General features: G+C 43.4%; 1 protein-coding gene across 1 annotated transcript; it reads right to left on the bottom strand.

Moving 5' to 3' along the window:
- Positions 1-2,345: 2,345 nt before the first annotated feature.
- KCTD2 (potassium channel tetramerization domain containing 2) lies at positions 2,346-16,708 on the bottom strand. Its single transcript, XM_084646982.1, has 6 exons — positions 16,094-16,708; positions 11,350-11,458; positions 10,498-10,589; positions 9,289-9,384; positions 7,100-7,225; positions 2,346-6,074 (listed from the first exon to the last, which is right to left on the bottom strand). The coding sequence occupies exons 1-6, from the start codon at positions 16,403-16,405 to the stop codon at positions 6,045-6,047; spliced, it is 765 nt and encodes a 254-aa protein (XP_084503108.1). The 5' UTR covers positions 16,406-16,708; the 3' UTR covers positions 2,346-6,044.
- Positions 16,709-16,867: the final 159 nt, after the last annotated feature.

Raw genomic sequence — 16,867 nt, 5'->3', positions numbered from 1 at the left:
GGATGGATCACTTGATGATTACCTGTTCTGTTCATTCCCTCTGAAGCACCTGGCATTGGCCACTGTCGGAAGACAGGATACTGGGCTAGATGAATCTTTGGTCTGACTCAGTGTGGCTGCTCTTATGTTCTCCCTCCCCTACTGCACTGGATCCGAACACTCCTGAATGTTAGAAAACTTCAGAGCCTATGCCCATGCAGAAATAGTAAGAGCTGTATGTATGTAGTAGTAAGAGCGGGTTTCTTCACATGGGTTCACTTTCATCTCGTGGTTAAAAAATAGCTCACAATAGATCTTGTAACATGCCTGTTGTGGGGAGCAAAGAAATGGCTTGAAAACACAGAGATAAATATTTGGAATAGCTCAAGTTTGAGGATAGTTAATATCATAAGGGACAGATTTCTTCCCCAGATTCCACCAAGTTGTGGTCTCCACAGCAATCCTCCTAGTGACCATGTATTTTCAGTCTGATGCAGCCGTATTAAACTGTTGTAGAAAACCATCTACCTGGCTGACAAAGATTCTGAACTATTTTTCTGATACTGTACTCACACGAGTCAGAATCCGTAAACGCTTTGACAGGTTAAGCGGGCAAAAGCTGAGCAACTGAGGTGCAGTTATAAATGGACTTCCTATTTTGAAATGCTGCTTACAGGGCTTGCTTTGTTGTGAATGCCAATGAATGTGCAGAGACAGGGTGCGTGAGGTAGTATCTTTTACTGGGCCAACTTCTGTTGGTGAGACACATAAGCTTTTGAGCATACACAGAGCTCTTCTGCAGGTAGCTCGAAAGCTTGTCTCTCTCACCAACAGAAGTTGGTCCAATAAAAGATATTCCATCGCTCATCCTGGGAGCAACACTGCATACAATGAATGTACATGCAGACACAACCCAACTTCCTATTCTGCCAAAGCAGTTGGCATTTTGAACCTGAAACTATTGCTAGCTGTGGTCTGTCACCTTTCGAGGCAGGTCAGGGGCTTGGGAAAAGCTTTTGAGTTCAGTTTGCCAACAGCTCCTGGACCAAAATCGAAATAATTTAAGACGTCTAGTTTAAAGAGATCTTCATAACCAGAACCCCAACATAGATGACCTGATAGATGCTGCTAATGTTATGGTGATTAGACACTGTTAGGTAAGCGTTCAAAACTCCAGCAGTCCTCCTCCCTCTAAGGCTCCAAACATGCACCAGTGGAGGCAAACTTGGGGGGAGTCCCTACTGTGGTCAAGGCTTTGCCAGCTGCAGGAACAGAGTTGGTGGCAGATTACACACATGCTCAGAAATGGACCTTAAGAAGGAATATAGTTTTGTGGTTAGAGCAAGAGCCTAGCAGTTCCCTGTTCCTAGTTTCTTTTCCCAGCTTTGCTGATTCTCTGCATGATCTTGAGCAAATCACTTCTCTGTTCTGGTACTGATGGGAGGCTTATTTTACATTTAGTACTTTGAGATCCCAGCACAAGAATGAACATAGAAGTTTTAAGACGGCCCCGAACTCCCACATGCTGATCTCCTGAAGCAAAAGCCATGAAAGGAAAAAAGGGGATAGTGACCTTGCTCTTGGAGGTAGGCTGTCACCAGAGCAGAGGTATTAGTGCTAAGCAGAGAGCCAGAGCAGCATCTGGAACAGATGTAGGAGGCAGCAACAGCTTGGCTCCAAAATTCAGACATTTATTTTCTGAGGGGCAGTTTCTGTTTGGAAACCTGAGACAAAACACACACTGGCTTTCAGGCTCACTACAGGCGGACTGAATTTTTAAAACTAATTTAGTTCCTTCCCTGCTCTCTCCACCACTCAGATTGTCCATCTGTTGGCTCCTCTGTGTTTCAAGCCTTTCTGAAAATCAATCCCTGTAAACAGGAAACAAATTGAATCTCTGCTAATCCATCAATCCTGCTTAAGAGACAAATCAGGAAAATGCTGGGTGCATTATGATAGGGGTAATGTAATAACTATTTAAAATACCTTCAAGAAGTAATGAAGACCATTTTTACTGTTAAACACTGATGTGTAATCTCTTTCCAAATGGACACTTGTAGATCACCACTTTTATGGGCGGGGGGAGGGAGAAAGTGTTTTTAGTCTTTTGTGCTTCATGATGTACAGAGGTCTAAGAGGTGGTGGTGTTTGAGGGTTTTTTGGTCATTCTTCCCCTTTGCTTTTTACCATGTAACCTCTACAGCTGTGTACTGTGAGTTTACACCAAAGCATCCTTCCTTCCAAGTGTGTGTTAGGCAGTGGAGTAAAACAGGTGTTCAGAAAGTTCTCTGAAAAGACGACAGCCCAATTTGAAAAGTCCATACAAACAACGCAGCAGGACACAAGACATTAGTTCAAACTTCCAACCCATTTCAGAATCTTTATTGAAAAAAAAATTAATCACAGCATCTGAATCATTATTCAAACACATTTAATAAACAAAGAGAAACAGTAGCAAAGGGCACTGACATGTGACAAACTGTACAAAACCTCTGGGTTTGCAGGCAAAACCTGAGGGTGAGGAGCCCATGGCCAAGCTGCAGAGGTCTGAGGAGCTGGGCCCCCACCCCTGTGGCTAACCCCCCCACTTCCCCTCGGACCACTCAGTCACCCCTGAGAAGATTGATTTAAAAATGTGCAGAAACAAAGACACTTTCAGAGAAGGTTAATTCCAGTCTCCCCATAATGGAACGATTTAGGCCACTGGGAAATTAGATAAAACTCACTATCCGTTCCCAGTGCTAATGCTTTAAGTGAACCTTCCCAAGAGATACAAAACCCCACAGCTATCTATCAGACCTCCTACCACTGCTTCCCCCCTCCCACTCACCATAATATACTGCCCTCTAGGGTCAACAGGAGTGATTTGATGTGATCCCCCCCACCCCCGGCCAGTTTTAGTTTGAGGAGATAGTTGCGACTGAGCAAAAGGAACTGGAATGAAAAGCCCTGTCTCCAGCAGTGCAGTGATGCAACTAGTTTGGAATGTGGAGACCAAGCGAGACCAGTTCTTCAGACTTTCATAGGGCTAAAGGTGACCTATGACAGACAGTAAAGAGGAGAAACTCCCACCTAGGTGATCTGGGAAATCATCCTGCTCTAGATGGACTGCAAGTCCTTGTACCTACAGGAGTCCATAGCCCCCCAGGAGACTAGAACAGTCCCTTTGTATCACCAAAGAACTTGAGATCCAGTGAGGATGCAAATGACAGGAATCATTTTCTACAAGATAACTCATTCCATTGGATTTAAGAAGAAGAAAAGGCAATTTGGGTTCCAGTGGGGCATTAAATCCACTGACAAGCTCTAACAATTCTCATTGGAGAGGGAAGTTGGGGAGAGAACAGGATTTAACTTTTATAGTCTGTTCCCCAGGTATCTGGCAGAAATGTTCAGTCCATTGCAACTTATACAGGACACACTGAACTGGTCTTGGCCTGTTGTAACTATCAGGTTCTTCTTCTGGTTTGTTTTACTGGAGCCGTTCTGGTGTGGAGAAGGTAGGGCGGTAATATTTTTCAAACTGCTATTCTGACAGCAGGCACCCCTCAAATGGGCTTCATGAGGCATGGTGTTTTGATGACCCAAAAAAAAAAAAGCAATGAGGTATCATTCTGTCAGCTCCCACTGTACTGGATAAAACATCACCCTCCAAGCAAACCTAGCACTGCTTCGTACCCACCAGCTTGAACAGCAAGTCAATTGGGCTTGTATTGACTGTGTCTGACAGGGCAGCTAAGTTACTCCTGCTATCATTAATCTGATCTTCCTTGACTTTCCCAACTTCCCCTTCTCCCTGGGGGGTGGGGGGGGGGTGGGGGAGAGGAAGATAGATGATGGTCTGAAGGCTAGTGTGATATGTGGCTTTTATGCTGCTAAACTGCATAATGCATTTTTTTATTTCTCAGCTGTGACCACAAACTGACAAAGGCTGGGGCTACAAGCTGCCCATAGATAAGAGCTATATGTACACATCACAGTGTTGTTTAGGCCCAGCCAAGGCATCCAGTCCCATCACACTGACACCATTTCATCACATGACAGACCGGGAAAATGGGGGAGTAGGAGAGCTGGATTATTGAGTATGGTGCCACACCAACTGAATTTCAACAGTTCAAAACTGACACAATGTGAGTTCAAAGACATTTGGCACAGTCTGTTACCAAGACTAGGTACTACAGATAATCAACCCTCCTTCCTGAGAAAGAGGTGAAGACCCCGCTGGAGGAGGTACACTGGCAGCAGTGTGGGGAAAAGCCGGACTGGAGAGCATAGAGGGGTATCCCTCTGAATTTCTTTCCTGCACCTTGTTCATTGAAAAGGTCATCCATACCCTCAGAAGCCACTGCTTGCTGCCCTCTGCCCCAAATCAACAAGAAGACCGGATGGGAAACTTCCCTATGCACAAAACACTGACAAGACCACAGTGAGCCCAATTCCTTCAGGGAGAATCCCACACGCAACAATCCAAACAAGGAATTCTGTGCTCATGAGCCTAATCCAGGAACTTCCATGATGGCCTTGCCAATGCCAGTGAATTCCAATGTACCTGGAACTTTGGTTCAACAGCAGTTTGGGACTCTACTCAACAGCCCAGGTGCCAGATCACTGGGCTACAAAGGACAAAGCCAGGACGAAGGGAAAAACATGCAGCAAACTCCTACGAAATTCCATTTACCAGATAGGAGGGACATGTCACTGCTTAGGGATGGCACCCATTCATTGAAGGGACCAGTGAGTCCAGTTTGGCTAAGATTAGAATTAAAGAGAGAGGCACAAACGAACATTTGCACGTCCATTCAAGGCATTCCAAAAAAAGTCACAAAAGTCGACACGTCACTTTGGACAAGAAACATTACAACACTTTGGCAACTTTCACCAAGCCCTCCGAAGTCTCTGCAATGCCCCTTGGTACTTTAGGCTGACCTACTGAAGGTGGAAAACTGAGAGGGCTGCAGATGTGGAATCGCCATATGTAAATAGGGGCTCTCCTCCCCAAACTGTCTGGATTTAAAACAAACCTACCTGCTTGCTACAGTACAAAATAAAGCCTCCCCTAACTCCTCCTGCTGGGAGAAGACAGCTGGAGATCAAGGGAGTCCATGCTGCTGGAGACAAACAAGGCAAAGCTGAACGTGGCAGCAACAAGTCCCTAACCTGGGTAAATCAAGTAACAACATCATGCCAGGCTAAGATAGAGCTGTGGCAAGGGACTGGAGGGGAAGTGGGACAGGATCCCTGTCACCACTCTCATCCAACCTGGAGAGAATAAAGGACAGAACCATTTACTGTGTCACTAGCATGGGCCAATGTAGATTTTTAAATATGCGCGAAGAGCACTGGGCTTTGGGATATGCCAAGATCCCATATATAATAGTGCTAGCAGTAAACCCCTCCCAAGGCCCACATTAGACAGAAACACAATTCCTCTCCCCACTAGGCTTATTTTGTATCTAACTCAGCTCTCAGGAACCTGACAAGTAACAAATACAAAGCAAGAATGAAAAAAGTTTCAGTATAAAAAAAAAAAACAGAAGTTCTTGTTTTTGTCCCTCACTTCTAAACCCTTTTCACCTGATTTGTGTGTGGGGCCAACTGGTGGGGAGGAACGCTGCAGGATATCTCCAAGTTTTCTACTTGATAAACCTGGGTGCACAAAATGGCACAGCTCTAATACAAATCCTCTTTCACCCACTCCACCCCACGGGAGATTGGGCGGACTACATGGGCTCATGGACCTGAGCAACCCTCCCAAAGGCTCTGACTGGGAATCTGGCCCAGCCATTGTTGGAAAAATTCAATACAGCGCCAGCCAAGAAAACAAAAATAAACATTTGAAAAAGGGACTATCCAACTGGAAGAGTCTCTTCTTTCCTTTGTTTCCTGGGATTAGGGGGAAGCCTTTGGTTTTGACCAGAATTATTCTCTGTTGGCAGGACAGGCTCAGCTTTGCTTTGCGTTAGCTTGGTTATTGTACAAGAACAAGGCTGAACTGCGAAGAAACGCTCTGCCCAGCTAGATTGCCCTTTTGACATCTTGGAGTATAACAGAATCAGACACGTGGATCACATCCGGGATCCTCTCTCCTGAAGAATCTGAAAAGAGAAGGACCGGTGTAATAAAGGTTGAACTTGGACAAATTTGGATATTAGTTCTCATGTTTTGAAAAATGCTATTTGTGTCAATAGGGGAAGGAAAAATTGATGGAGGAGGGGAATGTACAAAGAATCATCCAGAGTGGCTGCTGGTTTTTACATAACTTTTATGAATGACTGATTTCCTTGGAAAAGACAGGCCTGTGATAAAAACATTTGGCTTTTGGTCACAGCAAGGCATAAAATTCTGCTGCACCTTGACAAAATCTTGTATTGTTTGAGGCTGTGTGATCTGTGCATGTTTAAAGATGCATAGTCTTGGTCCACAATGCAATTTTCAATTTTTCTACCCAGATACCTCATCCACTCAAATTCAAAAGCATGAACTGTAGAATGATTTTTAAAAAGTATATATTGTACTGCACAAATGTTAAGACTCTAATCCTAGTCACCTCTGTGAGGTAAGCATTATAACCATTTTACAGCTGGGAAAACAGAGGCACAGATTTTAAATGACCTGCTACAGAGTGTGTATGGCAGAGCTCAGAGTGGAGTCACTAGTTCTAAGGTCTGTACTCAAGACCACTATAACCTTTGAGCCTCCCTCAGAACCTTTAGAGAAACTGGAGATAAGAGATGATAAAGCCTCTTCTAGAGACAGGTCAGTTGCATGCAGGAAGTTCAGAAGGATAGTTTCATATTTTTAAGATCCTGTTGTGCTAACTCTTTCTTCCCTCCTTTTTACACATTTAAAAAAAACCAAAGTTCATCCCTTTTTCCCATATATCTATGGCTCAAGGTGAAATGTACAAAGAGCTTTGGATCTGGATAGATTTGCTGTAATGTCATCTAGTAAAACTGCAAATCTCACTGGAGGATGTGGGGGCGGAGGGAAAAGTGGAAGAAAATAAGTGTGTGCAATGAATTACTACTATCATCCTCATGGCATCATTAGAGCACAGAGGAATTTTTTTTTTCTGTGTACAGGGGCATTTAAAGACAACTCTCTTAACTAGGCTCCTCACCTTTGCCTTCTCACTAGGTTCGATGACAATGCCATTGGTAGAATTATTGAGCTCCCTTGAGACGACACAGAGGAATTCTGCCTGGTCCTCGTTTCCATAGTTATAGGAAGATCCAATACTGATTAACTGAAGAATAGGAAAATAACAGAGAGGATGTAAGGATTAATGCAGCAATAGCCAATGGATTTTGCTTTGTCCTTGTTATCACCTTGTGAGTGGCTGGTTGAACCCAGTCAGAACTAAAGTTTCAACAGGACAAATCTCTGGGGTATGAACTTGTGTAATAAGCTTTCCCGTCAAATAGTATGTACATTCTTGGTCCATGACTGGAAGTGCTACAGAGCCCCCTGGTGGTGGCTGAACTTGGAGAAAATTCCATGAAAAGGTAACATGGAAAGCTATGATCAATTTTCCAATTCATGAAAAAATTGAAAATATTGATCACATTTTGCAATACAAACCCTTAGCCAAATACTTCAGAGAATGGATATGCCAGGCAACGTAGGCTCTCAAGAAGGAGTCACTCCATCCAGACAATACACCTATTTAACGAAATTCTAGGAATACAGCTTCTGACTTTTTGATGCAGAAACACAGGACAGGCAATTTATTTGTCACAAAGGTAGAACAGCATATTCCAACAACTAAAGGACACCTGGTAAACCAGCACAATTCCTTTATAATTATTACATTAAAGTGACAGCCTGGAGTAAACAGCATAGCAGTAATTTGTATTTCTCAGCCCTGCTCTTCAGACCAGCCTTGGATTTCACATCCTGAAGAAAAACAGCATGAATCTTATGTGTATTTTAATGGATATACTAGTTCTGCACAAAGGATTTTAGAAAAGAGAACCTCACACTTATAACAAGGGATAGATGCAGATCACTGTCCCCTTAATATAATAATCATATTCATTATTCTGCAGGTCTGAAGGAGGATTAGCCAAACTATAATAATGGAAATGGCTTGTACAATGAATGGTGGCATTGATTCACTACTGAGGACAAAAGACTTGGTTTTAGGATGTCAATGGATTGTGTTTTCCCTTTGTATTTTACCACTTGATTGTCTAAACTATAATGAACTTAAACAGCTGCACTTCAGACCACAAATCACTGTGGCTACATAGAATGCATGTTAACTAGGAAAGATATATCGCTGCTATCTGTCCTACCTCAGCTACACTGCTATTTATACTCGCCCTAGCTCTCACTGCGCTAGTGGAGTATGTGTGCATAAGCAGAGGAATCACAGCCCTAGCTCATAGCCATAGAGAGAACCTGTCAAGGGATGACAGGGGAATTGAATTCCTCACCCTAGTCAATCCTTGGTGTCTGTGTTAAGACTGCTAACAAAGAGTAAATAGTGCCAAATGTGATATGGATGCTTGTCCACTGGAAAATGGACACTGGACCATCACATTTCACAGTCTGCTAGCTGTGCAATGTCCAGTTACAGCTTTTGGTCACTATTAAACTGGGCAGGATTTGAACAGATCTAGAAGTGAAGGCTGTAACCTATTAGTCCTATGAGCCATTTGGTGTCATCATATTTCATTGCAAGCCAATGTTGCAGATCTATCTTGGCTACAGTTCAGGAACTGTCATGATATATAGACTAGCTTGGTGGCTTAAGTCCTTTGTACATCCACACAAGAGAACTGTTTGTGATTTCTGATACCAAAGTTGGTATCAGCTGATTTATGCCCTCGGCAACTCCCTTGAAACATGGCCAGCAAACTTGTGTTGTAAATGCAGCATGTTTTGCATTTGCAGGGAAAGGTATTTCTCATGTCTCTCAACACTTCTCTGTGAAGGGGTTGTGCTGGTGGGCTCTGAAGAAAGTAGTTTTTACTTCTCCTGGATCCCATTCATTCTCCTTGGATAAAAGCTCCACAGTGGGGCCAGGAAAAGTGGGAGGAGAGAAGAATTACTCAAGAGTCTGACAAGGATACAACAGATCTCAAGGAAACATTATTTCCTGTTCTGGGTTCAGTAAGCTACTGTTGTTCCCCTACCAGTTATTTCATATAAGGTGGACTGATCCTGGATACAGACTCCCCGCCCCCAAAAGGGAGGAGTCCTAAGAGGGGTAGTTAAACAGAAATCTAAACTCATTCCATATGCTGTTCCCACATGGGGATCCCTTTCTTTGGATATAGGAATGGCAATCATTAGCAACAGTACCTGTTCAAATTTCCATCCATCAGACATAGTGGACACCATCTGTGTAAGCTCTTCCTCTTGGCACTGCAGAACTCTGTACACATGTTTCACAGGTCCCTAAAGCACCAAGGGGGGGAAAAAAACCAAAAAGCAGGAATTTTAAAATCAGGAGAGGGAGTTGGCTTAGCTGTGTTTGCTTTCAAACAAATACAGCTGAGGCTTTAGTGTCTTCTTGTAAGGAAACCTGATCTCTTTTGTGCCTTGAGGATTATAATAGAAGAGGAAGAGTGAGTTGCATAGACTTTCCCAAGCTAGTCTACATTATATAGTTGAATTTTTTTTCCTGCTGAGCGTAGTGAGGATTTTGAGGTGACATTGTCAAAAGCATGTAAATGATAGGAGCCCAAGTCCTCCAGGTGTGTTTTTGAAAATTTTACTCTTCTAGTATTGAGTCTACAAATTAAAAATAACAGTTCAGCAGCAAAAAGAATTGCAATAAAGAAATGCTGAGAGAAGATGCTGTTCTGAAAAGGCTTATATTTGATGGAAATATTAAAATTGTCTGGGAAGGACAAGAAAAGCATACCCATAGAGCCCATTTTGTAATGGGAGAGAAAATCACCCAAGTTTCCTTTCTTAGGGTTGGCTTTAGGGAAAGAGCCACCCCCAATTCAGTAACGTCCCATACCAAGGAAAGGGAGATAGACTATACTAGGCACTCACACAAACTGTTTATGCAACTTAACAATTTCTGCCAAAATAGTATCACTGCACTTGTATTAACTGCCAATGTAATAAAACATATTAAAGCAACTCCCATTCTCTAAATGGGATGCATGGCCCACATACTCATAAGATCTTCTAGTAGGTCAGGTAGCTATTCTGCTTTTTGGATCCCAAAGTCCCATCTACTGCCTTTGAGTCCTCATTTTCATGCCTTGTTTCAACTGACCCTATTTCCAGCCCCCTTCTATTCAATTGCTCCTGACCTCTACCTGCAAATATTGCGGAGTAGATTTGAGAGCCTGTGCCAGTAGCCATGAAGGATGTGCGCTCTCGATGATATGTTGGATCCATCAGAAAGTAGGGACACACAACTACTTGAGAGACTAAACACCAAGTCTGCTGCCATATGTCTCGCCCTGCAGTGCACTGTCCCTCTGTCACACCTTTATAAATGACTGAATCCTGATGACTGAGTTTTTCTACTTAAGTTTTAACATGCATTACTTGAGAGGTTCTGTTTTCATTGTCCCGTATCCGCTCCTTCACCAGACGCACCAGGGATGCAATATTGTAAAACTCTGCTTCTTCCAGTACCCCTACAAAAATCCAAAGCAGAGGAAGGAATTCTGTTAATCAACAGAATAAGGACAATTTTATCAAAAGGATGCGGTGCATGGTATCGATTTGTAGTTAACTTTATATTTGCAATCTAGCCTGCATGTGGTACAATAAATGGATGCAGAATAGATAGTGGTATTGATCAAAGTCTGGAAGAAAATGCTGTACTCAGATGGTTATAGTCTCCTTATGTGAAAGCATATGCTATCTAACAGAAGCATACTCCCCCTTCTCTAGGATTATAGTAATCCACCAGCCTGTAATAGGGAAATACTACTCTTTTATTGGAGGCTTTTGGCAAAATAGGTTTAGCCATCTCAAATCAACCTGTTTCATTATCTCAGCATATTACAAAAAGCCATTAATGTCTCTGGACACACAGGACTGCAGTTTTTGAAAAGAGAGAACAGGAGAGATCACTCTTAGAGAATGTCTCCTCTTTCTCAAAAAGTACAATTTGCTGTTCAAAGCCAATGAGTTAAGCATAGCAAGGATAGCCTGCATTACGATCTAGAGGTTTCTGCTTCCAGTATATATCGGCTTCATCTTATTCATGAGCGTCTTAGTGGGAATCTAAAAGAAAACACAGTATTATTGCAAAATGGAGCTTACGCACAAGGCACCATGTTAATGTATTAGGAAGCCTCCACACCCAGACTAGCTCTAGGTAATGACTGGCAAGTCAAACAATGCCAATGGGGCATTTACAGTTGTTCGCTCTGCAATAAATTTTCTTACCTTCTTCTGCCAATTCCTTGTTTATTATGAGTTTTCCATGTCGGAGGTAGTTCAGGATTGGACCAAAATAAGTGGGATCCCTGTCGATGAGATATGCCCCGGTCTCATCCTGTGAAACACACATGGGAGTCAAGCTAGATGCCCCCCTACACTGGGACTCCTAAAATTACTAACCCCCTGAAGCTGTATTGGTGTTAATGATGAGAAAACTTTGCAAAATGTCTGTAGTGTAGACAGGCCCATGTTTGCAATATTGAGTAGTGTTCAGGGTGGAGAAGGTCTGAATGTACAGTATGGCAAGTGAGCCTGTCTATACTAATTTTCTTTCTGCAACTTCTGATGCAGCATGAGTACCTGTTAAAGTGAACCAGAGAAGTTGGTGTGTGGGAGCAATAGCATGCTCCTAAAGCCCCTACTCTACTTGCACTACATTGATGACATCTTCATCATCTGGACCCATGGAAAAGAAGCCCTTGAGGAATTCCACCATGATTTCAACAATTTCCATCCCACCACCAACCTCAGCCTGGTCCAGTCCACACAAGAGATCCACTTCCTGGACACTACAGTGCTAATAAACAATGGTCACATAAACACCACCCTATACCGGAAACCTACTGACCGCTATTCCTACCTGCATGCCTCCAGCTTTCACCCTGACCACACCACACGATCCATCGTCTACAGCCAAGCTCTGCGATACAACTGCATTTGCTCCAACCCCTCAGACAGAGACAAACACCTACAAGATCTCTGTCAAGCTTTCTTACAACTACAATACCCACCTGCAGAAGTAAAGAAACAGATTGATAGAGCCAGAAGAGTTCCCAGAAGTTACCTACTACAGGACAGGCCTAACAAAGAAAATAACAGAACGCCACTAGCCGTCACCTTCAGCCCCCAACTAAAACCCCTCCAACGCATTATTAAGGATCTACAACCTATCCTAAAGGATGACCCAACACTCTCACAAATCTTGGGAGACAGGCCAGTCCTTGCCTACAGACAGCCCCGCAACCTGAAGCAAATACTCACCAACAACCACATACCACACAACAGAACCACTAACCCAGGAACTTATCCTTGCAACAAAGCCCGTTGCCAATTGTGCCCACATATCTATTCAGGGGACACCATCACAGGGCCTAATAACATCAGCCACACTATCAGAGGCTCGTTCACCTGCACATCCACCAATGTGATATATGCCATCATGTGCCAGCAATGCCCCTCTGCCATGTACATTGGTCAAACTGGACAGTCTCTACGTAAAAGAATAAATGGACACAAATCAGATGTCAAGAATTATAACATTCATAAACCAGTCGGAGAACACTTCAATCTCTCTGGTCACGCAATCACAGACATGAAGGTCGCTATCTTAAAACAAAAAAACTTCAAATCCAGACTCCAGCGAGAAACTGCTGAATTGGAATTCATTTGCAAATTGGATACTATTAATTTAGGCTTAAATAGAGACTGGGAGTGGCTAAGTCATTATGCAAGGTAGCCTGTTTCCTCTTGTTTTTTCCTATCCCCCCCCCCCCCCAGATGTTCTGGTTTAACTTGGATTTAAACTTGAAGAGTGGTCAGTTTGGATGAGCTATTACCAGCAGGAGAGTGAGTTTGTGTGTGTATGGGGGTGGGGGGGATGTGAGAAAACCTGGATTTGTGCAGGAAATAGCCCAACTTGATTGTCATGCACATTGTGTAAAGAGTTGTCACTTTGGATGGGCTATCACCAGCAGGAGAGTGAATTTGTGTGGGGGGGTGGAGGGTGAGAAAACCTGGATTTGTGCTGGAAATGGCCCACCTGATGATCACTTTAGATAAGCTATTACCAGCAGGACAGTGGGGTGGGAGGAGGTATTGTTTCATATTCTCTGTGTATATATAAAGCCTGCTGCAGTTTCCACGATATGCATCTGAGGAAGTGAGCTGTAGCTCACGAAAGCTTATGCTCTAATAAATTGGTTAGTCTCTAAGGTGCCACAAGTCCTCCTTTTCTTTTAGCATGAAATAGATCATCCTGATCACAGGAATTGGGTTTTCTTTCATGTAAAAAGAGGCAACTCCAATTTTTTTTTAATATCCTTCTGTTTATATGTAAATACCAATCTCAAAACCTTATACTAACTCCTAAATGCCATTTCATTTATCTGAAAATTACACCAAGGCCAAAGGACGCTTTGGGAATCAGGCAATCTCCACAATGCAAATTAGCATCAGCTCTAAAATTCAACTACTCTGAAATGGCTCTTGTTCCATAAAATATATCTTTTGAACAAAACTTCCTTGAACACAGTCCAAATCTCAGCTTATCACTCAAGATACAGATTTAACATTTTACTCATTTCTCTCTCTAAATCATATTTCCATAGACAGACAGTCCTTGTTCATCTTTATTTCAAATCTCTATCTTTACATACCATGCTGGATTCAGCATGTCTGTATGTACCAATTAATCTCTTAGATGCAACTACTGGCACAGATATCTTCTCCTAAAGCACCAAATGCTACTGATGAGGTTTAGAAATAAATAATATTTCTACTGTCCTTTACAGACAAATAAGATAGTCTGTGACCTGAATATATTACAACTTTAGAACATAATCTTGCAAACTCTATCTCAAGGGAGGCAATGGGGACTACTCTTATGAATATTTGCTGGAGTGGGCCCAATAATTAGACATAATGTGATAACAGACAGCAATAAACAATTAGTAGGATTCGGGAAAGGGTTACAATAAGGTAACATGTTTGTCTTGGTGGTTCCAATATTTATTGATGTTGAAATTTTAAAAATATTTGACTGTTTATGTACTAAGCCCCAAATCCTATAATTGGATCCATGCAGCAGGCATGAAACCTAGGCACCTTAAAGGACAAATGTTTTTTCCTGTAAGTCAAAATAAATAAAAATATAGGTCAGATTAGCACTTACGCAGCACTGTGACAACAGGGACAAACGTTATTGCTCCTACAAAAACTGCAGTCTTTTTATGTCAGTCTGCTTTTTGTTTCTGTGACTTGTTCAATCAGAAAACAAAACAATGTTTCTGAGGAAATTAAAGAAAAATAAAAGACACATACAACCCAGGCTTCATTGAAAATTATTAATGGTTTGCATCTCCTCTGGACACGTTGATTTCTAAACTATGCAACAGACGCTTCGAGCATCTCCTTATTTTTCCACTTCTTAAAATCAACATTGCAATAATAAGTTAGATCTATGTTGGGCCTTTCCCAGTTGCCAACATTATAAAATTATCAACAATTAACAGGTGAAAAAAACATTTCTTGAACCAAGCTTAACGTGTTGACACACAATAACAGCACAGACCCTTTTGAAATACACTTTGATGCAGCAAGCATTCATGATCATTACAAGTAGGGCACAGTCCTGTTTTTAAACACCACAGACTGGTTCAACTTATTTTGTTCATTGAGCAAATTAGGCGCTACTGAGATTGGGGCAGTCTGCTTTACAGCAGAATAAATGTGTGTCCCCCCACCCCCAAAGCTCCTTCTTACTCTCAAAAAGAAAAGGAGTACTTGTGGCATCTTAGAGACTAACAAATTTAACCTTCTTACTCTGTACTGAGATACTAAGGTAATGGGAGCTATTATAATTATAATAAATATAACAATTAATAAACAGATTATTTGACAGGCAGGAATTTTAACTCCTGATTAATCTTGTAGTTGGGAAGGAGTGTTTTTTAATTCTGTATCTAATCTCTCTCTAAAGTGTTTTGTGAGAATTATATAAAGAATAAGATAGAAAATAAAGATTGCGGTTCCCAACATAATGAAATTTGTGAATTATTTGTGAAATTCCCAGCAGGGGTGAGAGGTTGAAATCTGAGTTTTCAAAGCCACAGACCAAAGTAAATAGATATATAATACACTTAGTAAGAAGTAAAGCAAACCACAGATGAATATAAAGAAAAGGAGAAATGACAAATATATTCCTAGGCTGAGAAAAGTTACTAAATACTTGATCCAGAGAACAGACAAGTGTTTTATAATAGATGAGGACTTACCTAAACTCATTAGTCCTTATAAATAAGTCATTGTTTAGGTGGCAGCCTAAAGGATTTGGGGGCATGTGATACAAACTTATCTGTGCTGAGTATAGGAGGGTGTGGGAAAAAAAGCTGGTAGTTAGCTTTGTGATGTGGGTATAGCTGCAGTGGAATAGTACAGGGGACAGTAATAGGTTGTGTCTATGTCTATCTCCTTTTATGACAGGAGATGTAGCAGAGGAAAGATTTATGCTCACAGCAGATGATCTGGATGAGAGGGGTACGGTTGGTGTTTATGCTGGGTGAATAAATGCCCACAGCTTCAACCCCCTTAAACTGTCTGATCAGAGCTAGGTCCCCTCCCACCAGCAGAAGTAGCACAAAGCCTAGACTGGTGTGTGTGCCTGAGAGAAGCCTGCTGTGAATGGAAGGGGCGTTAGAGTCTGTAGGGAGACGCTGCCCCCCACTATTTGGGCCTGCTGGTGGTTATGGCTCACACGGGTTAAGTGTGGTTTTGTATGTAGTTTTGTCCTGCTATTTCCTGGCGGAAGGGGAGGCACGGACCGCTCTGGATCTCTAGCGGGGGGCAGGTGAGTCGGGTCGGGGGAGGGATGAAGCTTCCGTGAGGGTGCGATGGGGAGTGTAGTCTCCATATGAGTTTACACGGCGTCGGGGGTTTCTACGGCGCCCGTTGCCCGCCCCGCGCAGCCCCTCACCTTGTCCGAGCTCAGCTCGGGCCCGTCCTGGCAGCAGAGGCGGCACAGGAAGGACTTGGGCTCCCGACACAGGGTCTGCCGGGTGCTCACGAAGTATGTGCCGCCCACATTGAGCCGGACCCACTTGGAGCCGGACCCAGGCTTGTCCGGGACGGGCGGCTCGGAGCTACGCGGAGACAGCCCCCCTGCGGAACAGGCAGGCCCGGTGAGGCGAGGGCTCGGCGGCCCAGGAGGAACCGGGATGCCCCCCAGCACCGGGCTGGGCGTACGGCCCCGGGCCGGCCCATCCCCCGCCGCCATCAGCTCTGCCATCCTGGACCGTGACTTCCTGGGGAGTCCCAGGCGAGGGCGGCCACCCTCGCTCAGCGCTGGGGGGAGAGTTGGGTCCGGCACCCGGCAGCCATCGCTCCCCTCACAACTGCCCCTCTCCCCCTCCCAGGAAGGGCCGGACTTGACTTCCGGGTCACCAGCGGCCTCCGAGTCACACCAAATTCCTCACGCGTCGCACGTAACCCAACGGCTATTCTGTGCTGAGGGGGGAGTCCCCAGGCGCAAGGCAGTAAAGAAAAACACAGGAATACAATATACTGGGCACCTATGAGGAACGGTGGAATATTACTTCCGGAGCAACCGGAAGTGAATGGGGGAACATGTCCCTGGAAAACGGGGAATTTTGGAGGCTGGCGGTTGAAATGAAGAGTAAACAGGAGGGGAAGAATTTTTTAAATTGCATTGGTGTTGAAAGAGCAACAATTGAAAATTGAAAGAGCCGTT

Source organism: Lepidochelys olivacea (genome assembly GCF_965140295.1).
Source record: "Lepidochelys olivacea isolate rLepOli2 genome assembly, chromosome: 14".
NCBI lineage: Eukaryota > Metazoa > Chordata > Testudines > Cheloniidae > Lepidochelys > Lepidochelys olivacea.
This window is presented reverse-complemented; position numbering and strand designations above follow the sequence as displayed.

What these genes read in the sequence shown, in the direction of transcription:
- KCTD2 (XM_084646982.1), bottom strand. Translation starts at nt 16,405, where the DNA reads ATGGCAGAGCTGATGGCGGCGGGGGATGGGCCGGCCCGGGGCCGTACG. An exon ending in ATGGATGGAAATTTGAACAG is followed by an intron (nt 7,226 to 9,288) that starts GTACTGTTGCTA and finishes CCTATTCTTCAG; the next exon opens with TTAATCAGTATTGGATCTTC. An exon ending in AACCTAGTGAGAAGGCAAAG is followed by an intron (nt 6,075 to 7,099) that starts GTGAGGAGCCTA and finishes TTCTCTTTTCAG; the next exon opens with ATTCTTCAGGAGAGAGGATC.